General features: G+C 39.9%; 3 protein-coding genes across 8 annotated transcripts in view; 1 reads left to right on the top strand and 2 right to left on the bottom strand.

Annotated features, from left to right (window-relative positions):
* The window catches only part of vav1 (vav guanine nucleotide exchange factor 1), a 13,204-nt gene extending 11,485 nt beyond the window's left edge, over positions 1-1,719 (bottom strand). For 2 of the 3 annotated variants that reach the window (XM_077719816.1, XM_077719818.1), the window contains exons 1-3: positions 1,481-1,701; positions 932-1,035; positions 1-146 (exon numbers count right to left, since the gene is read on the bottom strand). The gene's annotated coding sequence lies outside the window, so the exon portion shown is untranslated. Of the gene's footprint in view, positions 147-931; positions 1,036-1,480 lie in introns of all 3 variants that reach the window. The other variant, XM_077719817.1, reaches the window with a different exon arrangement.
* sh2d3a (SH2 domain containing 3A) overlaps positions 1-7,741 on the top strand; it is a 9,178-nt gene extending 1,437 nt beyond the window's left edge. Inside the window, exons 4-17 of one of the 2 annotated variants that reach the window (XM_077719819.1) lie at positions 13-167; positions 3,326-3,365; positions 3,677-3,793; positions 3,873-4,016; positions 4,115-4,392; positions 4,470-4,555; positions 4,756-4,875; positions 4,961-5,115; positions 5,204-5,377; positions 5,904-6,181; positions 6,282-6,453; positions 6,693-6,804; positions 6,914-7,099; positions 7,399-7,741. In XM_077719819.1, the coding sequence (XP_077575945.1) occupies positions 13-167; positions 3,326-3,365; positions 3,677-3,793; positions 3,873-4,016; positions 4,115-4,392; positions 4,470-4,555; positions 4,756-4,875; positions 4,961-5,115; positions 5,204-5,377; positions 5,904-6,181; positions 6,282-6,453; positions 6,693-6,804; positions 6,914-7,099; positions 7,399-7,592 (2,211 nt within the window). In that variant the 3' untranslated portion in view covers positions 7,593-7,741. Of the gene's footprint in view, positions 1-12; positions 168-1,800; positions 1,876-3,325; positions 3,366-3,676; positions 3,794-3,872; positions 4,017-4,114; positions 4,393-4,469; positions 4,556-4,755; positions 4,876-4,960; positions 5,116-5,203; positions 5,378-5,903; positions 6,182-6,281; positions 6,454-6,692; positions 6,805-6,913; positions 7,100-7,398 lie in introns of those variants that run through there. The other variant, XM_077719821.1, reaches the window with a different exon arrangement.
* On the bottom strand, positions 7,731-16,136 carry trip10b (thyroid hormone receptor interactor 10b). 3 transcript variants are annotated; one of them, XM_077719822.1, is made up of 15 exons: positions 15,985-16,136; positions 13,107-13,222; positions 12,983-13,036; positions 12,361-12,508; positions 12,228-12,290; positions 12,036-12,140; positions 11,782-11,910; positions 11,411-11,557; positions 10,965-11,126; positions 10,494-10,517; positions 9,555-9,664; positions 9,272-9,404; positions 9,126-9,205; positions 8,941-9,035; positions 7,731-8,805 (listed from the first exon to the last, which is right to left on the bottom strand). In XM_077719822.1, exons 1-15 carry the CDS (start codon positions 16,006-16,008, stop codon positions 8,660-8,662), a joined length of 1,536 nt encoding a protein of 511 aa, XP_077575948.1. In that variant the 5' UTR covers positions 16,009-16,136; the 3' UTR covers positions 7,731-8,659. The 3 variants fall into 3 exon arrangements, with proteins under 3 accessions (XP_077575948.1, XP_077575949.1, XP_077575950.1); XM_077719823.1 differs by lacking the exon at positions 10,494-10,517; XM_077719824.1 differs by lacking the exons at positions 12,983-13,036; positions 13,107-13,222 and having other exon boundaries at positions 15,985-16,119.

Raw genomic sequence — 16,136 nt, 5'->3', positions numbered from 1 at the left:
CACTTCCTGCAGGTTAAACCGAGCAAGGATCTGTTCCGTCAAAGCGTCTTGCCCCGCCTACAACGAGCTGACAAAAAGCACCGTCTCTCCGCGTCCTGCTCGCAGCTGCGACCTCTGGACGAGGGCCGCACCTCCACGCTGGACAGCTGTCGAGAGAGCAAACGCAGGTAAATACGTGGGAGATTTTCAAAAACACATGTTTAGAAATTTGAGAACATTTTAGAAATTCTTGCACTTTACAAAAAACCCTGTGAGGAGGAATATTGTGGCAATAGTGGAATTTCATAATCAGGTAGACAAACAGCACATAAAAACTATGGATAATAACAATGTTTTACAAATTTACTGATTTTTTTTCTGAGAGTCTATAGTATGCAGAAAGGGTCTATGATAATTTTTCATTTCTAAATAGATATTGCATTATGTAATAGTACGTTTCAATACATTTCTAAGACAGTTTATAGAGTGTATGTTTGCAAGATAAAGCATTGTATTTTAAAGACAAAAGTAATATAATGAGGTAAAGCAATTAACAATCAACAAAATCATTATTTTCTTAGATAAAAAACTTCAGTGTGGAAAACAGGCGTTTCACAACAATTAGAATAGAATTGGGACATAGTGTTTACAAATGAATGAACTAAAAGTGTATGTTAGTGGTTTTTCATGTGCGAGATCCACTCACATTTGTGCTAATGATTAACATATAGCCCTTAAATTTGCAGGTTGTTAACACAAGTAGGTGCACTCACTGACATTCACACCTAGGAGTGTTTTTTTTTATTCTATATTTTTTAAAAGTCAATTGGCCAGACACCAAAGATGGTATTTTTAAATGCAGCTGTAGCAGCTGCTTTTAGGGAGACCAAAAAAGTCCCTTTTATGATAATGTTCCACCCCAATAGTGTAAATAAGTAAGGTCAAAGGTTACCATGAAGGGTTTAATCCAATGCTCCAGCCTTCCTCTGTTGAGTTTGCATGTTCTCCCAGTGCTTGCATGGGTTTTTCCTGGGTATTCCGGCTTCCTCCGACATCCTGCAAAAGGGTTACCCCTTTACTCAGTTGCAAAAAAATAGTACCCAACATGTTTTTTTTAACATATATACGTTCTTTAACATGAACATGTATATGTTCATTAATATGTATTGTCCCTTTATTAAATAAATCAAACTCAAACTCACAATTAATTGCAAGTAAGGAGTTAAATGTTATAAAAAAACATCAATTTGAGTCATTTAGGGATTTAAAAAGTGTCCATTTCAGAGTTTATTCATCTTAATCAACATTGCATTCTTTTTTAAGATAAATTAAATTGTAAAACCACAAACCTGACTAAGAATTATGAATGAAAATGGCTAATATTGATGTTTTTAATGACAATAAACAGCCACTTTCCCTAGAAAGATTATAAGTCTTGAGTGAAAAACAAACATTTTTAATAATCAAAAATAGTCACTCAATAAAGAGTTAAAGGTCTTACTGTAAGCTGTTCAATGGTTAAAGTGGATGACTTGGTTGAAATAGTGGTTGAAAAACATTTTCGCTCCCGAAAATGTGAGTCAGAATTAAGTATAAAATGCAGGATTCTAGACACGAGGCGGCAGCCTACTTGATGACAGGTGAGGAGGCGGCTCGACTTGTATTGGTATCCGAGGAATGCGTCCAGATAGCGGCGTTAGGGTACCGCTGCCTCCGGGCAATGTGCCGGGGGAAGGCATGCGGTAACACGCCGGCCAGAGAGGCGGGCTAGCGGGGAGGAGGAGAAAGAAGAGGGCGGTGATGTGGGAGGGACCGGGTCGAAGGTTGCCTTCGGTTCCTTTTGGACCACAAAACGTCAAAATGCACTGGACGAGAAAGTTGTGAACAGCACGACAGGTAAGGAAACCAATGCCATTGGGTCCTACTTTTTCCCCGTTTTTTTCTTGGGAACAAACTTTACGAGCTCTCGCGAGAATCTAATACGAGTTCGCATGAGATGACTTTGAGATACGAGTGACAACGCCCATAGGACAGGATGTTGCTCACCTTGTGTACTTGCTGATGTTTTACCTCTTCAAGTGTTACAGTTTAATAAGTTTGATTGAACTTATAGCTTTATCCTTTGAAATGCTTATTTATATATATTTTTTCTGTTTGAGTGGGATAATTCTTCACTTACCCCAGTCAATGTTGTGTGTATGTGACCAAATGACACAACCTCAAGAGAAATTAATTTTTAAAATATCAGGAATATCCTCTAGGGCTTCCTTCACAGACTCATAATTAAGATTAAGATATTTTCTAATAATCATTATTATATCACCGATTGTGATTATGTTACATATGTAAGTAACAGTGATAAATTCTAGAATGTAAAAAATATCAATGGGCAATAATAAATATAACTGTAAATAATTATAAAGATTAAATATGAGCACTTGTCAACGCTTAAAAGGGATAACTGACTGATTACTGATTTGACATGCACATTGTGGGCACACCTAGGTTAAACATTTCCCTGTGGTGGTCACATGACTTTCATTCTTTTCTCAATTTTGCCACCAGTTTCATCATTTATGAATTTTTATTTCTGTAACTCAAAATAATCCCTATTTAATAAACCCATCTACTCATATTATTCTGATCAGCCAGACATTGTTCAAAAATAGAGGCCAGTTTATTCCTCCTCCCAAACTTTCCCATTATGAAATAAATATTGTTTTTTTGGAAATAACTTTTATTTACTTTTGACTAAAACAGCTGCAATCATTTTAGTCCGTGCATCTGTTCTACGAATGTGACAGCAACATTTCCTGTCAGGATTTGCTCCAAAACAAGCTGTGGAACAAAAAGGGTATTGTTTTCATGTTAAAAGCCCAAATAAAAGCGTTACAATTGTAATGAACGACTCCCTTTTACTGATAATTTAACAAATTGGCACTCTAATATTGGCATGCCCAATAAAGCATCAAACGTGGCTGTGTTATGTGATCAGAAAGCTCTATAAATCCAAGGTCATGGCGGCGATGAGCTTGACCCTGGAGCGTTCCCTTAACTGCACGAGGCAGCAGCAGCAGAAGGAAGGAAGGACAGACGGGAAAAGGGAGGCTATACAAAGTCTGTTCGTCTCTGGAAAACATGGCTTTTTTGGTAGCGGCTTATGGCCCACATTGTACTACACATGTATTTAAAGGGGAAAGATAAGGATTGCTAGATAAATATTTTGTTGACACATACAAAACCAGATGGGAATCTTGAAAAGTATGTTGTCATGTCTTAGTTGTCATAGTAAGCCGGTATGATTATATTAAAAGTGTTAATTCCAAAAAACTTCTCTGTTTTCCAGTAAAAGGAAGAGTGTTATCGCATACTTCAGCCAGCTGAAGGTAAACATGCATGTGTGTTCAGTATTTGATGTACAGTAACATTCTCCATCTGTCCTATGGGATTAATGCATGGGGATGTAAGATGCATTACACACGTGGGGCATTATTTTAATGTCAATGGAAGAGCTAGTGTTGGCAGGCACTTTGTGGGGCCCAGTGAGGAGGCTATTTTGACCTAGAGTTAGTCATTTGGCATTTAAAAAACTGCTTTTGGGAGTGATCATTCACAGCTAATGCCCAATCACCTTCACATTCCCTTTAAAAGAGTGTGCTTGGGCTATGCATGTGATGCATGTTGGTGTCCTGTGCAGGTGTTTGCTTGTCGCAAGGAGATGGACACTCTGAAGAAGGAGCTGGAAGAGGAATTAAAGCTCAGCACTGAGGATCCCAGAAGCCATGCTTGGTACCACGGAGCTCTCCCCAGAGAGGTGTGATGATTATTACATAAATCCAAGCAAAAATGGTATGATGTCAATAGTAAAATCCGCCATTGAAATTGTCCTACAGGCTGCTGAGGCTCTGTTTGAGAGGGATGGAGACTTCCTGGTTCGCGACTCAAGCTCGTCCCCGAGTGACTATGTCCTTAGTTGCTACTGGAGAAACGAGCCTATGCACTTTAAGATTATTCGAGTGGTCCTCAGACCCAAAAAGGTGTGTTGACCTTTTCTTACTATGAAATCTTGTTTAACCATGGCATACTACTTCATCTGAAAAAAATGTGTCTTTGTTTGTTTGTGTGTGTGAGACAGGGCTACTCACGTGAGTTGTTCCAGTTTGAGGAGGACCGCTTCGACAATGTTCCCGCTCTAATCCGCTTCTACGTGGGTGGACGACGTCCTATCTCGCAAGCCTCGGGGGCCATTGTTTTCCACCCGCTAAACAGGACACTACCTTTACGCGTCATTGCCGAACGGCAGCAGTCTGACTCTAAGAGCTCCACGGTGGGGAAATCCCAACACCAACGTAGCAAGAGGCTGAGTTTTAGTAGTACTCTGGCAGACGCTGTGCACATCAACCCTCTGCTCAGGTGGGCGGGAAGTTGGTCTCGTTGGAACACGGGAAGGGGACCAAAAGTCCTGTTTCATCCAACTTTTTGTGTAACAGGAGCGGAAGTCACCCTGGCAACCTGGAACACCTCGGGTCAAGACCTTCACTCCAGTCCGCTCAGTCAGACAGCAACCTGAGACCTGGTACTCATTGCACTATTTATGGGAGAAAAAATTGGGGAACCTACCTTTAGGCTGTTTTTTTACAGGGATAATCTATTATCTCACTTTCCTCTTCACCCTTACTATTAATTTTGATAACATCTCCATTATATAATTCGATTAAACCAGGTGTTGCCTTCAAGGACGATCCTCCAGCAGTATTTTTTTCTCTTATCACACAGGCGCTTCTCAGAACAACAAACCCAAAGACGTAGGGCCGCCTCCTATCTCACCAGTTTTTCGCACGGGGAGTGAACCTCTTCTCAGCCCCAAGCCGCAGCAATCCCGTTCCTGTTACCCTGGTAACACAAAATGTCATAAAACGGACATCATGTTTGTGAATGTAGAATCTTTCTATGTGTATCTAATGTTGTGTTCACAATCTAGGTGGGGGTGTGACGCTGCGGGGGTCCGACGGGCAGCTGCACTCCCGAGCGCCCCCCAAGCCTCTTCGGATCTCTGTCGTGTTTTCCAAAGTACCCCCACCTGCAATGGACCAAGACGACGACCCGTCCGCTTTCTATGACGAGCTGGTGGTTCAGGTAAAGTGGTCTACCTTAGCTTGGGAGTTGAATATTTTGTGTCACCAGGCCTTGCCGTTGTCCTCGACCTGACACTTGTTGTTTTTAGGTGCCGCAGACCAAGCGCAAAGGCCACGTGGATCGCCTCCGCGCTGAAGAAAAATGGCAGAGCCGGGCACGGATCACCGAAACGTCGTTTGGTTTCCTGGATGCCGACAACAGCAGCGAGGTGTTCTCCCACTTGCCGCGACTACCTGGCAAGGAGCAGTTTGAGAGGCCACAGGTTCCAATTCCCTACACAACACCACATCCATGAACTAGACTTGTGTTAGAAGTCAAAGCATGTTACATTTTTTGGGCCTAAATTAGGGATCACAGGCCTACAGTTAACAAAAATGACAAAATTCCCTTATGTTACTTTAACTGCATAATCCCACTATTCTGTCTTTGTATCTTTCTTGCAAAAGATTTCAAATTTCAACGTTAAAAATGTTCCTACATTCCATGTTGTTTCAAAATGCCAGTTGCATTCATATTTGCATTCCATATCTGCACCTTTTACGCCAAAATGTCCACATGCCATTCTTGCTGGTACCATGAATGCAGAAATATTGAAAAATGCTTCAATTCCGAAAGGTGGAAAAGGCCATCTCTACTTTATGATAAGAAAACCTTAGTTATTTTTCATATTCCATCCAATCCACGAGAGCTTATTTGATCAGGTCTATGTGCACATACCTTTCACCCAAATCCCCCTGGGGCTGACTATTTTAATAACATCTCTCTTTTCTTCTCCCTGATGCTCGCAGACTGAGCATAGCTCCTGCTTCCGTTTGGACCGCTTCAATTCGCTTCTGTTGCCGGACAACAACCGACCGCTGGAGCCGAGCGTCCTCCTTGCGCTGAAGGATCTCTTCAACCGATCGGATCCCGACAACACGGCTCTGCACATGCTCAGTGTGGACTGCCAGGTGGCGCGCATCACAGGTGTGACGGCCGAGCAGAGGAAGGCCATGGGGGTGGGCTCGGGCCTTGAGCTCATCACGCTACCACACGGCCAACAATTGCGGCGAGACCTACTCGAGAGGTAAAGAACACAGTAGAAATCAGAAAATCATTGGACAATAAAGGTCAAAAGCTCACCAAATATGCGCAGTAGGGTTGAAGTCGAGTGTCCATCACTACAGGCATCATCTGATCTCGTTAGGCGTGGCGGTGGACATCTTGGGTTGCACGGGCACTGGGAGCCAACGTGCCACGGTGCTTCATAAATTCATCCTCCTGGCGAAGGCCCTTAAGGACCACGCACATGATCTTTTTTCCTTCTCCGCCGTCATGAAGGCACTAGACATGCCTCAGGTGGGCCACCAAACAGTTGATTGTACCCCAAAATACTTCGTTCACACTATCCAAATGAACTAATGTATAGACTTTAACTTTGTAATTTTCCCATTTGTTTTCTCCTCATATAACTTTAACCTCGCTAAAAGTACCGTATTTTCCGGATTATAGTTCTACTTTTTCATAGTTTAGATAGAAAGTTCTCCCCGAAAATGAGCATAACCACCATTCATAATGTATTGCGAATAACTCTGTAGATAGCAAGACTGGAGATGACATGGCGTTCACTGCGGAGGAATCACACAGAGAGCGCTGTTCTGTTCGAAAAGACTCTCAAGCCCTTCCTCAAGTCACTCAACGAGGGCGATGGTGAGTCGTGACCGCCAAATCAAGTTAAAGCCATTGAGAGGCCATATTTGACTTTTCTAAACAGAATGATCAACTTGGTTTTCATGCTTGTCTTGTTTTGTGTCTTGAGAATGTGTTTTAGTGGGTCCAGTGGCCGTGCCTCACCTGGTTCCCATGCTGCTTTTAATGGAGGGCGAAGACCATGTGGAGGATAGCGAACGAGGCTGCCAGACACTTTACAATGTCCTGCAGACTGCCCGACGTGACGCTCTGCAGGCTCGCGACTACAAGCGGCACGCTAGCGCTCTGCTTGCGGGTACGTGTGCGTACACATGAATAACAAAATAAATGTTATACAAATAAGAAACAAAAGAAATACGACAAGGATTGACAAACACACAGAGTTTAAATAGACAGACATTGGTTGATAGAACAACAAAAGGGGCGGGGAAACCACAGGTGAATTTAATGGGCAAGGTCACACAGTCAAAGAAAAACACTAACGATTTGTTCTAAAAATAACTTGTAATATTTCATTTCCACAAAAAGCCACATGTGGTAAAATGAGATTATCATCATAATTATTTCTAATGGATAAAATATTTCCCTGCACAGGTGGTTGGACTCCCAACCCCGAGTTGCTGGAGGTCTTCCGGACCGAGTTCGCCCTACGACTTTTTTGGGGCCAGTCGGGCGCCGAGGCGGAAAGCAAGGAACGCCATGACAAATTTGACAAGATTCTCTGCGTGCTTTCGGACAAAGTCGAACCAGTCGAGATCAAACCTGCAGCATCGCAGCTTTTCAGCTGAGTTTTGTTACGGAAACGGATGAAAATGTGATGCGAGAAAGTCCGAGTACGAATCCATCTAAACAAATGTGATCTACTAAGTTGCTGCTGTCACACTACAAAATATTTTTTAACTTGTGTAAATAATATCAAATAAATGTTTATTTTTTTTCTTTGGAGTTGTCTCACATTATTTAATCACACATTTACTTATATTTTTCTGTTTCATACATTCTTTAGTACTTAGACCCGATACTCACAAATCAGATTAGCAACTGGTTTTGTTCTTTTATAGTTCATATTTAATATTTGTTCTGCTTATGTACTTTTTTAACAAATATCCATTGAGATATTTTAGCATCCAGTGTCAGTCAGGCCTAAAACGCAGCACGGACCTTTAAAAAAACTCATGAAGTTGAAGAATAAATGATATCAGTGTGTCTCTAATAAAAATAAAAATACAAATGTTGACAATGTGATGAATAAGACTATATAAAGGCCGCATAGGGAAAAAAAGCTGAATTTCACTTATAATATTTGTGTTTATGACTAGTTTTTCCTCAAAAAAATAGTATTTTTGTGAAAAAAAATATATGTACAACTAGATTTGTGAGCAGATAGGTGTACATTCTGATACAATATAAATAGAAATAAAAGAAATCTTTAATAAATCATGAACAAAATGACTTCTAATAATAATGTTCAAACTTCTTTACTAATGGCTTTTTGGTAAGGAAAAATAGGACTTATAGTTTTTAAAAATATGTTACTAGTCTGTTTTTTTTCAGGAATAAAAGTATTTCAGTCTGTTAAAGATTTATACACCCAAAAAAATTTAATGCAAAATTTTTCTGTGCGGCCTTCATATACTTTGTCAACATTTGTGTAGAAAAATGTAACTTTATCTTTTAATGTGAAGTAGTGGCTTGACCCTGTCATTTTAGTTTTAAAAAAATCAATCCAATTATAAAAAAGGAGTGCAATTTCAGCAGTTGTTCTATCAAAATATAGGTTATCGGCACTAAATTTTCTATGAACAAAAGGAGATGCATACAGTATTTTCCACATAAAGAAGTTTGAATGCAACTGTTAGGAGGCAACTTTGACATAAGAGGATGGGATAAAGCCCTCCTCCCCGTTTGCCCTCAGGACCCTCATCCAGCCATCACCTTTGTCTTCCTCCATGATGGTCAAAACCTCGCCGTCCGTCACCGAGATGGTGCCCTCGCTATCGCCTGTGTGAAAAATCCAACATCATTCAATGGAAGTACTTCAATTGTGTATGTTATTCTTAGCCTCAATCGAAAAAATGTTGGAAAAATCCCAATATTAAATATATATTTTTATATATAAAGCTGTCAAAAACCTACCTTGAAAAGTGTACATAGCAGTGCACTGACCAAGGTCATCAAAGTCGTCATCAAACTCAGTGTAAATGTTTTGGTGGTTGTCCGACATCACAACTCTGTGGACACACATTATTCAATTAGAATGTTTAGCTATTTTTATTAAGTTATGATCCAATGGTTATCTTTGTGTTTTTTTTTTTTTTTACGTGTTTTGTGAATGGTTAGTGTTGTTGTTGTTGATGGCGTTGGCACATTCTTCTCCTCCCACTGCTTCGGACAACCACGTCTACAATCAAACAAGAAGATGAGGCCAAGAAATGAGACCATTTTGTATGTGGTTGTCATGTAGTACTTCATATTTGGTGAGCTCGCCACGTAGGTATCCGATGTTCTGGGCCGTCTCTGCAATCTGCGGCTCCAAAATGGACGGATTGCCCAGGTCGGCATTCTGCTCGTACACGCCCTTCATCTTCTCCAGAGCCTCACTGGGAGACATATACAAACACACTTGTAACATTTGGACAGATTTTGAGGAAAATGAGATAACATGGCATTAATTTAACATTATTAGAAACAGCTTCTTTTGCAATCATTGACTGTAGCTAATATTACGGCTAGAAAGGGCGAGCAATAACCTGGTTTCTTGTGTCATGTGAAGCTTTTTGGAGACATCGTCGATTTTGGCTTGCAGCTTCTTCTTTCGTTGCTCAGGAGGAAGGTGAGAAAAGTCCTCGGCGGGTGGCGGCTATATACACACACACACACACTAAGCATCATACACGGCAGTTATGCAATAATGGTCCTGAAAACCTGGAACCCTCCATCCTCAAAAAAGCCATAATCGTTTCTTGTTTCTACTGTGATGTCACAAATGAGATCAATTGTCACTCAGTTCCAGATTTGCTTAAATGTTGCAATACTTCAATTAATGCGGTTGATATCTAGATTTTTTTAGTGACTTGGAAAATATAGGAAAATATGTATCTTTTATGTGATCATTTTATCCTAATATAATATTACAGCATCATCATTATTAGATTGTCAATGTTATTTGGAAAATGAGATGATTAAATGAATTCAGACTATGTTTTTATTCTTTAAAATTATCATTAAAAAATAGAAAATTTAGGCAGACATTGTTTAAAAAATGCACAAAATTAATCTTAATTAGAAAAAACAAAAACTAGTTATTGAAACTGATGAAAAGTCTAAAATATTTTTAAAAATTAAATTAATAAGTGACAATTGCTCCATTTGTTTATTTTAAAGACATCACAACCAATAAAAATATTATTAAAATGAATCATCTAAATTGATCACATTGCTTGGCCACTTTTTTAAGTACACCATCCATTTGACTAACTTTTTTTCAATTCATTAAATAACTTCACTACATCAATCACCCCATCCTAATTCTTTGATATTTGATATTTTTTCTCAGGTGCACAGAAAAAAGTGTCCATTTTAACATGACACCACAGAATAAAGTGTTATCATTTATTTCAAGAACCAAATTTAAAAAAAAGAAGACACACCCCATCCACACACCATTAAGCCAAATGATAACATGTTACCACGCGTTTCTCGGCATGCGTCGTCTGGATGGAGAGAGAGCATCGTTCATTTCAGCATGACTTCCACAAACAATTACCAACAACAACAACATTATTTCCCGTCAAAATCACAGCGCTATTTGTGAGCTCTTGTTTGTGAAGGAAACAAGTCAGTGCAGGAATTAGACAGCTCCCTCGAGGGGGGGGCCGAGGAATGTACACTACATTTTACGAGCGGACTCACTTTGCATTCTTTGGTGTTTATATGTGTGTGGTGGGTTGTTAAAGCCGTTGTCGTGGCAACTAAAGCAAGGGGCTCGGTTGGGCAATACGCGGGGGGGTCATGGTGGGGGGGAAATTAAAAATAGCGTTGCTATATATGGGCTTTCAACAAGAATAAAAATGTGGACTAAACTAGAGAGACTGATTATGAATTGGGCCGATTAGGTGTACTTGGAGTGACCGATATTGGAGTGTGTTAAGTGAGGTTACCTTGTGTTTCCTGCTAAATGGCCATAGCTTGGTCCGAACTTTGGGAGGGTTGAGGCTGGAGTCAGAGCTGGCCGCTTTGATTCCCTGCGTGTAGTCTTCAAAGTCCACGTCGGAAGGCCGTTCAAAGCCCGACTTGTGCTGCTCCACCAACAGAAGTGAGTCCTAATGGGAGCAAGGTTCCCCCAATTAACAGAGCACAACAAATAAAATCAGCACAAAGCACAAAAAGACATTGAATACAGAGCTCTACACGCATAATTTGGGTGGGACACAACCAGTTTGTATCATGAAGATACAAACATAACATAAATAGACACTTTGTATTTCAAGAAAATCTGGAGAGGATAAAAGAGGTCATAAGGTCACACTGAAGATAACAGACGAAAGGATAGGTCTTCACACAAGTCATTTTTGTTTGTAGTATTTGTTGTGTTAATGCAACTGGCCTGTTTTCCGTCGACTTTAGTTCCAGCTGCCGAGATTCCATCCAAACATTTCGCAATAATGGGCTGCACCTTCTTTTCCAATTCGGAAAACTGGCAATATCCTTCCGCCAGACGACCAATCCTGCGCTCATCTAATTCTTGTAGCTTCTATGGACACATATGAATAAAAGAAATTAAATAAACAGCACATTCCAAAAACTACAGAGACTGTAAATGGTGAATTGCAAGAAAAGAGTCACTACTAATTTTCCAACTATGCAAAATAGTCCCATTTTGTGAAATTATGTCATATGTAAACAGCCCTTTGCAGTCATTTTAATGCAATATTGTCTATTAAATCAAAAGTGTTCATATTCCAATAAGGCCCTCACATTGAATATCTGTGGTATCTCTGTGTAGTAGAAGTACTTCTGCTCCTTGTTGTACTTTTGCAGGTAAGCGGCATAGTCGCTGCGGCATTCCTCCGCCAGGTGTACACGACCATGTGCGTGCTGTTTGGCCTTTGAGACAGAAAGAATGCATCACTTGGATGATTTTATGCAAAAACTACCTGCTTTGATACCCCTACAATTAGATTTCTTATTTGTAAAACACAGATTAGTAATGAAGTGTCATCTTATTTTACTTTATCGACGTCGATCTTAGTGGCGTTGGTGTCATTCTCAATTTTCTCAGCCTGTTGTGTGGCTTTTTCAGCCTCCGCCCACTCCTTGGCGAATCGCTTCTTTGTCTGCATGCGCACATTGATGATGTCATGTTATCAGTTGGAATACTTTATGATAAATGCTCCAAACAAGCTGATGCAAACATAACTTACACTTTCCAGATGCTTAAAACTGCTCTCCAGGTTCTGTTGGGCTTTCTTGGCATCAGAAAGGTGCTGTGAAGGAAACAACAGGCGTTCAAGGACAGATGTTATCACATGGAAAGTGGCCATCTTTGACATTTACCCCTTTGCGGTCCTGTTTGATATCCTGCAAGAACTTGGTGAGGTCCACGCAGATGCTGGTCATCATGGTCTCGGCAATCAACTCCCGTTGACCCGCGTAGTCGTTCAACTCGTTCAAGATCTCCTGCATGGCGGCGTGGTTACTGAACCTGAACACACGCACAAACGAATGCAAGATGAACAAAAAAACCACAACATCAACACTCAAAACATCTTCTAAACAAAATACACGCACACAAACAAAGCCTATGACCACGAAACTTCAACCTGAATGTGAAGACACAAATAGAAACTCATCAGAAAGCAGATTCGTAATCACACCAACATAAACTAAACATGGAAACACAAGCACACTAAACAGACAAAATACTGAAGCTTAAATGGAACAAAAATATGCACACACAAGTTGCTTTATTTGAAAACACACAACCTAACAAAGACACACAAACACACAACAAACAACTTGGACATGAGAGAAGACTGTAACATGATACACAAACTCAGAACCGTACCAAAGAATTTCCAACACACTGAACAAAGGGACAAAGACAAACAACCTTGAGATAAAAACACCAACATATACGATAAAGTCAAACAGGATGTAGTAATGGTTCTATGATGACCTGCAGTCTTGTTCATCTTTGCCTCCTCGTTTTGCATACTTCCTCGAAAGTCCCCTGCAAAACATGCAAGTCAGCATTACACACCCACAGACACGCTGTCACAAACGTGAAGTATGTGATGCACCTGAGCTGCTTGGCATAACTCTGTTCGATTTCTGTGCGTTCCTTGACAAACTTGATGTAGCGCTCCACCAGGTCCAGGCCAGCCTGAGTGTGCTTGTCGATCACGTCGTTCTGGTCCTGACGTCACATCACACACACACACACCTCGGATTAGTTCTCACTAATCCTACGGGTTTAACTTGTCATAATAATAAGAATGTATACAATGTAACAACATAACTTCAAGCATCAGGATGAAAATAATGCGACAATGTTATTAGTTTTCAGTCTCCTTAAGAAGGATAGAATCATGCAGTTCATTGTACACCGCCCTATGATATCATCAACATCTTTTATAAAGTCAAAGCAAAACTAACACACACTCAAAAATAAACTGAACTGAAAGATATAGCTACAACACATAATCTGAACCTGAACAGATATAAATATATATATTTGTGAATGTTACAATACGAACAAATGGATAGTGTGTACGACCCATCTGGTGGTCACTGCATTCTTTCAATTCTAAATCCAAGGTAAGAGCGTGCTGACCGCCGAGCTAAAAGCCCCAGCTAGCCCTGTTTCACAAAGTGAGTTTTCTGTAACGTTCACACACACACACACACCGTAATTCCAATAAATCGAATATGAATTCTACACACATATAATGCATGACCACATATAATACAGCTGAATATACACATGACCTCATAACACACCCAAAAATTGCCATTGCGCATTGTTGTCCTTTTGTCAATGTGTGTTTGTGGTCCCACACAGTGGCACTATACAAGCACCACAGCATGTCAGCACTCGTTAGAACTCACTGACAAAAAGTGCCTGTGAACTTAGCTCCAAAGTTTAAACATCACTCTGCAACATGGGACATAGACTACAGCCATCTTTCCCGGCAGCAGTCGTTTTTGCAACCCGGTTCAACCGGTAACTGCTCCTTATGTCATATGCGTGTTTTATGCTTGTGTGTTTAATTTGCTCTTGTCTACTGTGTTTTTGTGTTGTATATTGTGTAACTCATTCATGTTTTAATGTGTTTTTATTGTGTTTTAAATATATTTGTTTATATTCTAAGTGAGATGATGTGCTTTGTGTATTAGTAGACTAAAATAATGTTGTGTATATGTTGTATTTGCATTGTATGTGTTATTATGCCCCTTGTGGGACAAATAAACAGCAGGCCATGTAGTTGAATGATAGAAGGAGCGAAAGCAAGGCATTATGAATGCTATTGTATCTAGTGTATTGAAATTATAAATAATAAATGTAAAAAAGTTATTTAATATAGTTCACTATCAATGACAGGCCCATCTATTATGGCTGTTTATTTTGCAGTGTGTGTTTCTGTGTGTTGTTTACGTGCATATGTGTGTTTGTTGTTGCTTTTTGCCTGCGCATGTGAGCTGTAAAAACGTGTTGTGTATTAAATCTACTGCGAAGCAAAGAAATGATGACATCGCTGGAATTGCTGCACAATGAGTAAACTAACGACTCCACCTAAGTGATGTCAAGGCCTTTTGGAGGAACATGGGGACTATAAAGGGGGGTGTTGGGGCTGGTGAAAGCTGGGCAGGGTCCTCGGGGGAAGGAAGGGGGGAGACAATGGAGAGGAAAGAGGGTTCCAGAGTGAGGAAGTCAGCTGAACCACAACAACATGGATGACGCCCTCAAGTCGTCATGTTAGCTTGAAGTTGGCCACGCTGACGTCGTTCGTAGCTCAGCTGCCGACGGACTTGACACAATGACGGATGATCCTGAGGATTTGGTGAGGTCTGTAACCAGTCACACTTGTTGGGCCCCTTTGACAGGCAATGGTGAGATGACATGCCAATCTCAGCCAGTGAGTTTGAATGTGTATTCTGTGATTGCATAGTACTTGTATTTCTGGTGTGTTGGCTGTAATTATTCTTGTACATATGAATAACTTAAGTTTAAGGATGGTGAAATGTCATATGCGCATATAATATATACAGTTGTCTGTGAGTGATCAAAACATTGATTGTCATTTCACAACTATTTCAAGATATTGAGTTGAAAGCAACAACCAACTTGTGCATGTTAAAAAAAATTAACTTGTCAATGAAACTTTGATCAAACAAATCGGCCAAGTGATGAACAGATTAGCAGGTGAATTAAATACCAGCATGAACCAACCAAACAACTATTTACAAATCAACAAAACACGGTTGCTAAACAAAGGTTAGTTGTACTTAGTATCACTAACCAAAACAAAACAAAAAAAATACTGATTGCAGAAAGTAAATAAAACATCAAATGTAAACAAATAAGTACTAATTAAAAACTAATCAAAACTATCTATTGCATTAACAACAGAACCAAGTGACTTAAAAAAAACTAAATGACAACACAAATAGACCAAAACTAAAAAATAAGCACCTGAATCATCTACTATTAATATCCGACAAACCAACAAACTATATAATCCTGACCACTAATCAATCAAATTATCTTGTCAATAACCCAAAATATGTATCAATGACCACACTAATGAAAAAACTATTTAACCAACCAATGCAAAAAAATAGAAAATACAACATAACATCCAACTTTCCTCCTTAAATAAAGTAAGCTTCATAGAGTTGTTAGAATATACTAATAACCACATCAGTTACCAAGAGCAAATACACCAAAGCATTAAAAAAAAAGCTGTACTTCCTGTCACACGTCAAAAGCAAACAGGTGAGGTTGTTCACTGTACACCTTTAAGAGAAAATACCAGAAGGTATGCGGTAGGGATTGCGAAATCACACTCAAACACATCCGGTATGAAATGGTTTACACACATACACACACACTGCCCCATAAAGAGGCCTAAAGTTACAATGAGTTTGTGTTGTTGTTTATAAAGGTGTGAAACTCACCCACAAATCAGTTCCCCAGTCCATGTCTGCACCTCTCACACGTCTCACTAGCTGGAATTCTCCTGGAAGTATTCGTAGGGACGTCCACGCCTTCTCTCTGCACAAAATAATGCCTTTTTTTTTAAACCCTGCCTCCTTCTGAAACTGGTTTG

Source organism: Stigmatopora nigra, chromosome 6 (assembly GCF_051989575.1).
Source record: "Stigmatopora nigra isolate UIUO_SnigA chromosome 6, RoL_Snig_1.1, whole genome shotgun sequence".
NCBI classification, from domain to species: Eukaryota; Metazoa; Chordata; class Actinopteri; order Syngnathiformes; family Syngnathidae; genus Stigmatopora; species Stigmatopora nigra.
Note: the sequence above shows the minus strand (reverse complement) of the source record. Positions and strands in the feature narration are given on the sequence as shown.

What these genes read in the sequence shown, in the direction of transcription:
- trip10b (XM_077719822.1), bottom strand. Translation starts at nt 16,008, where the DNA reads ATGGACTGGGGAACTGATTTGTGG. An exon ending in GTTTTAAGCATCTGGAAAGT is followed by an intron (nt 12,141 to 12,227) that starts GTAAGTTATGTT and finishes GTGCGCATGCAG; the next exon opens with ACAAAGAAGCGATTCGCCAA. An exon ending in CTAAGATCGACGTCGATAAA is followed by an intron (nt 11,911 to 12,035) that starts GTAAAATAAGAT and finishes TCTGTCTCAAAG; the next exon opens with GCCAAACAGCACGCACATGG.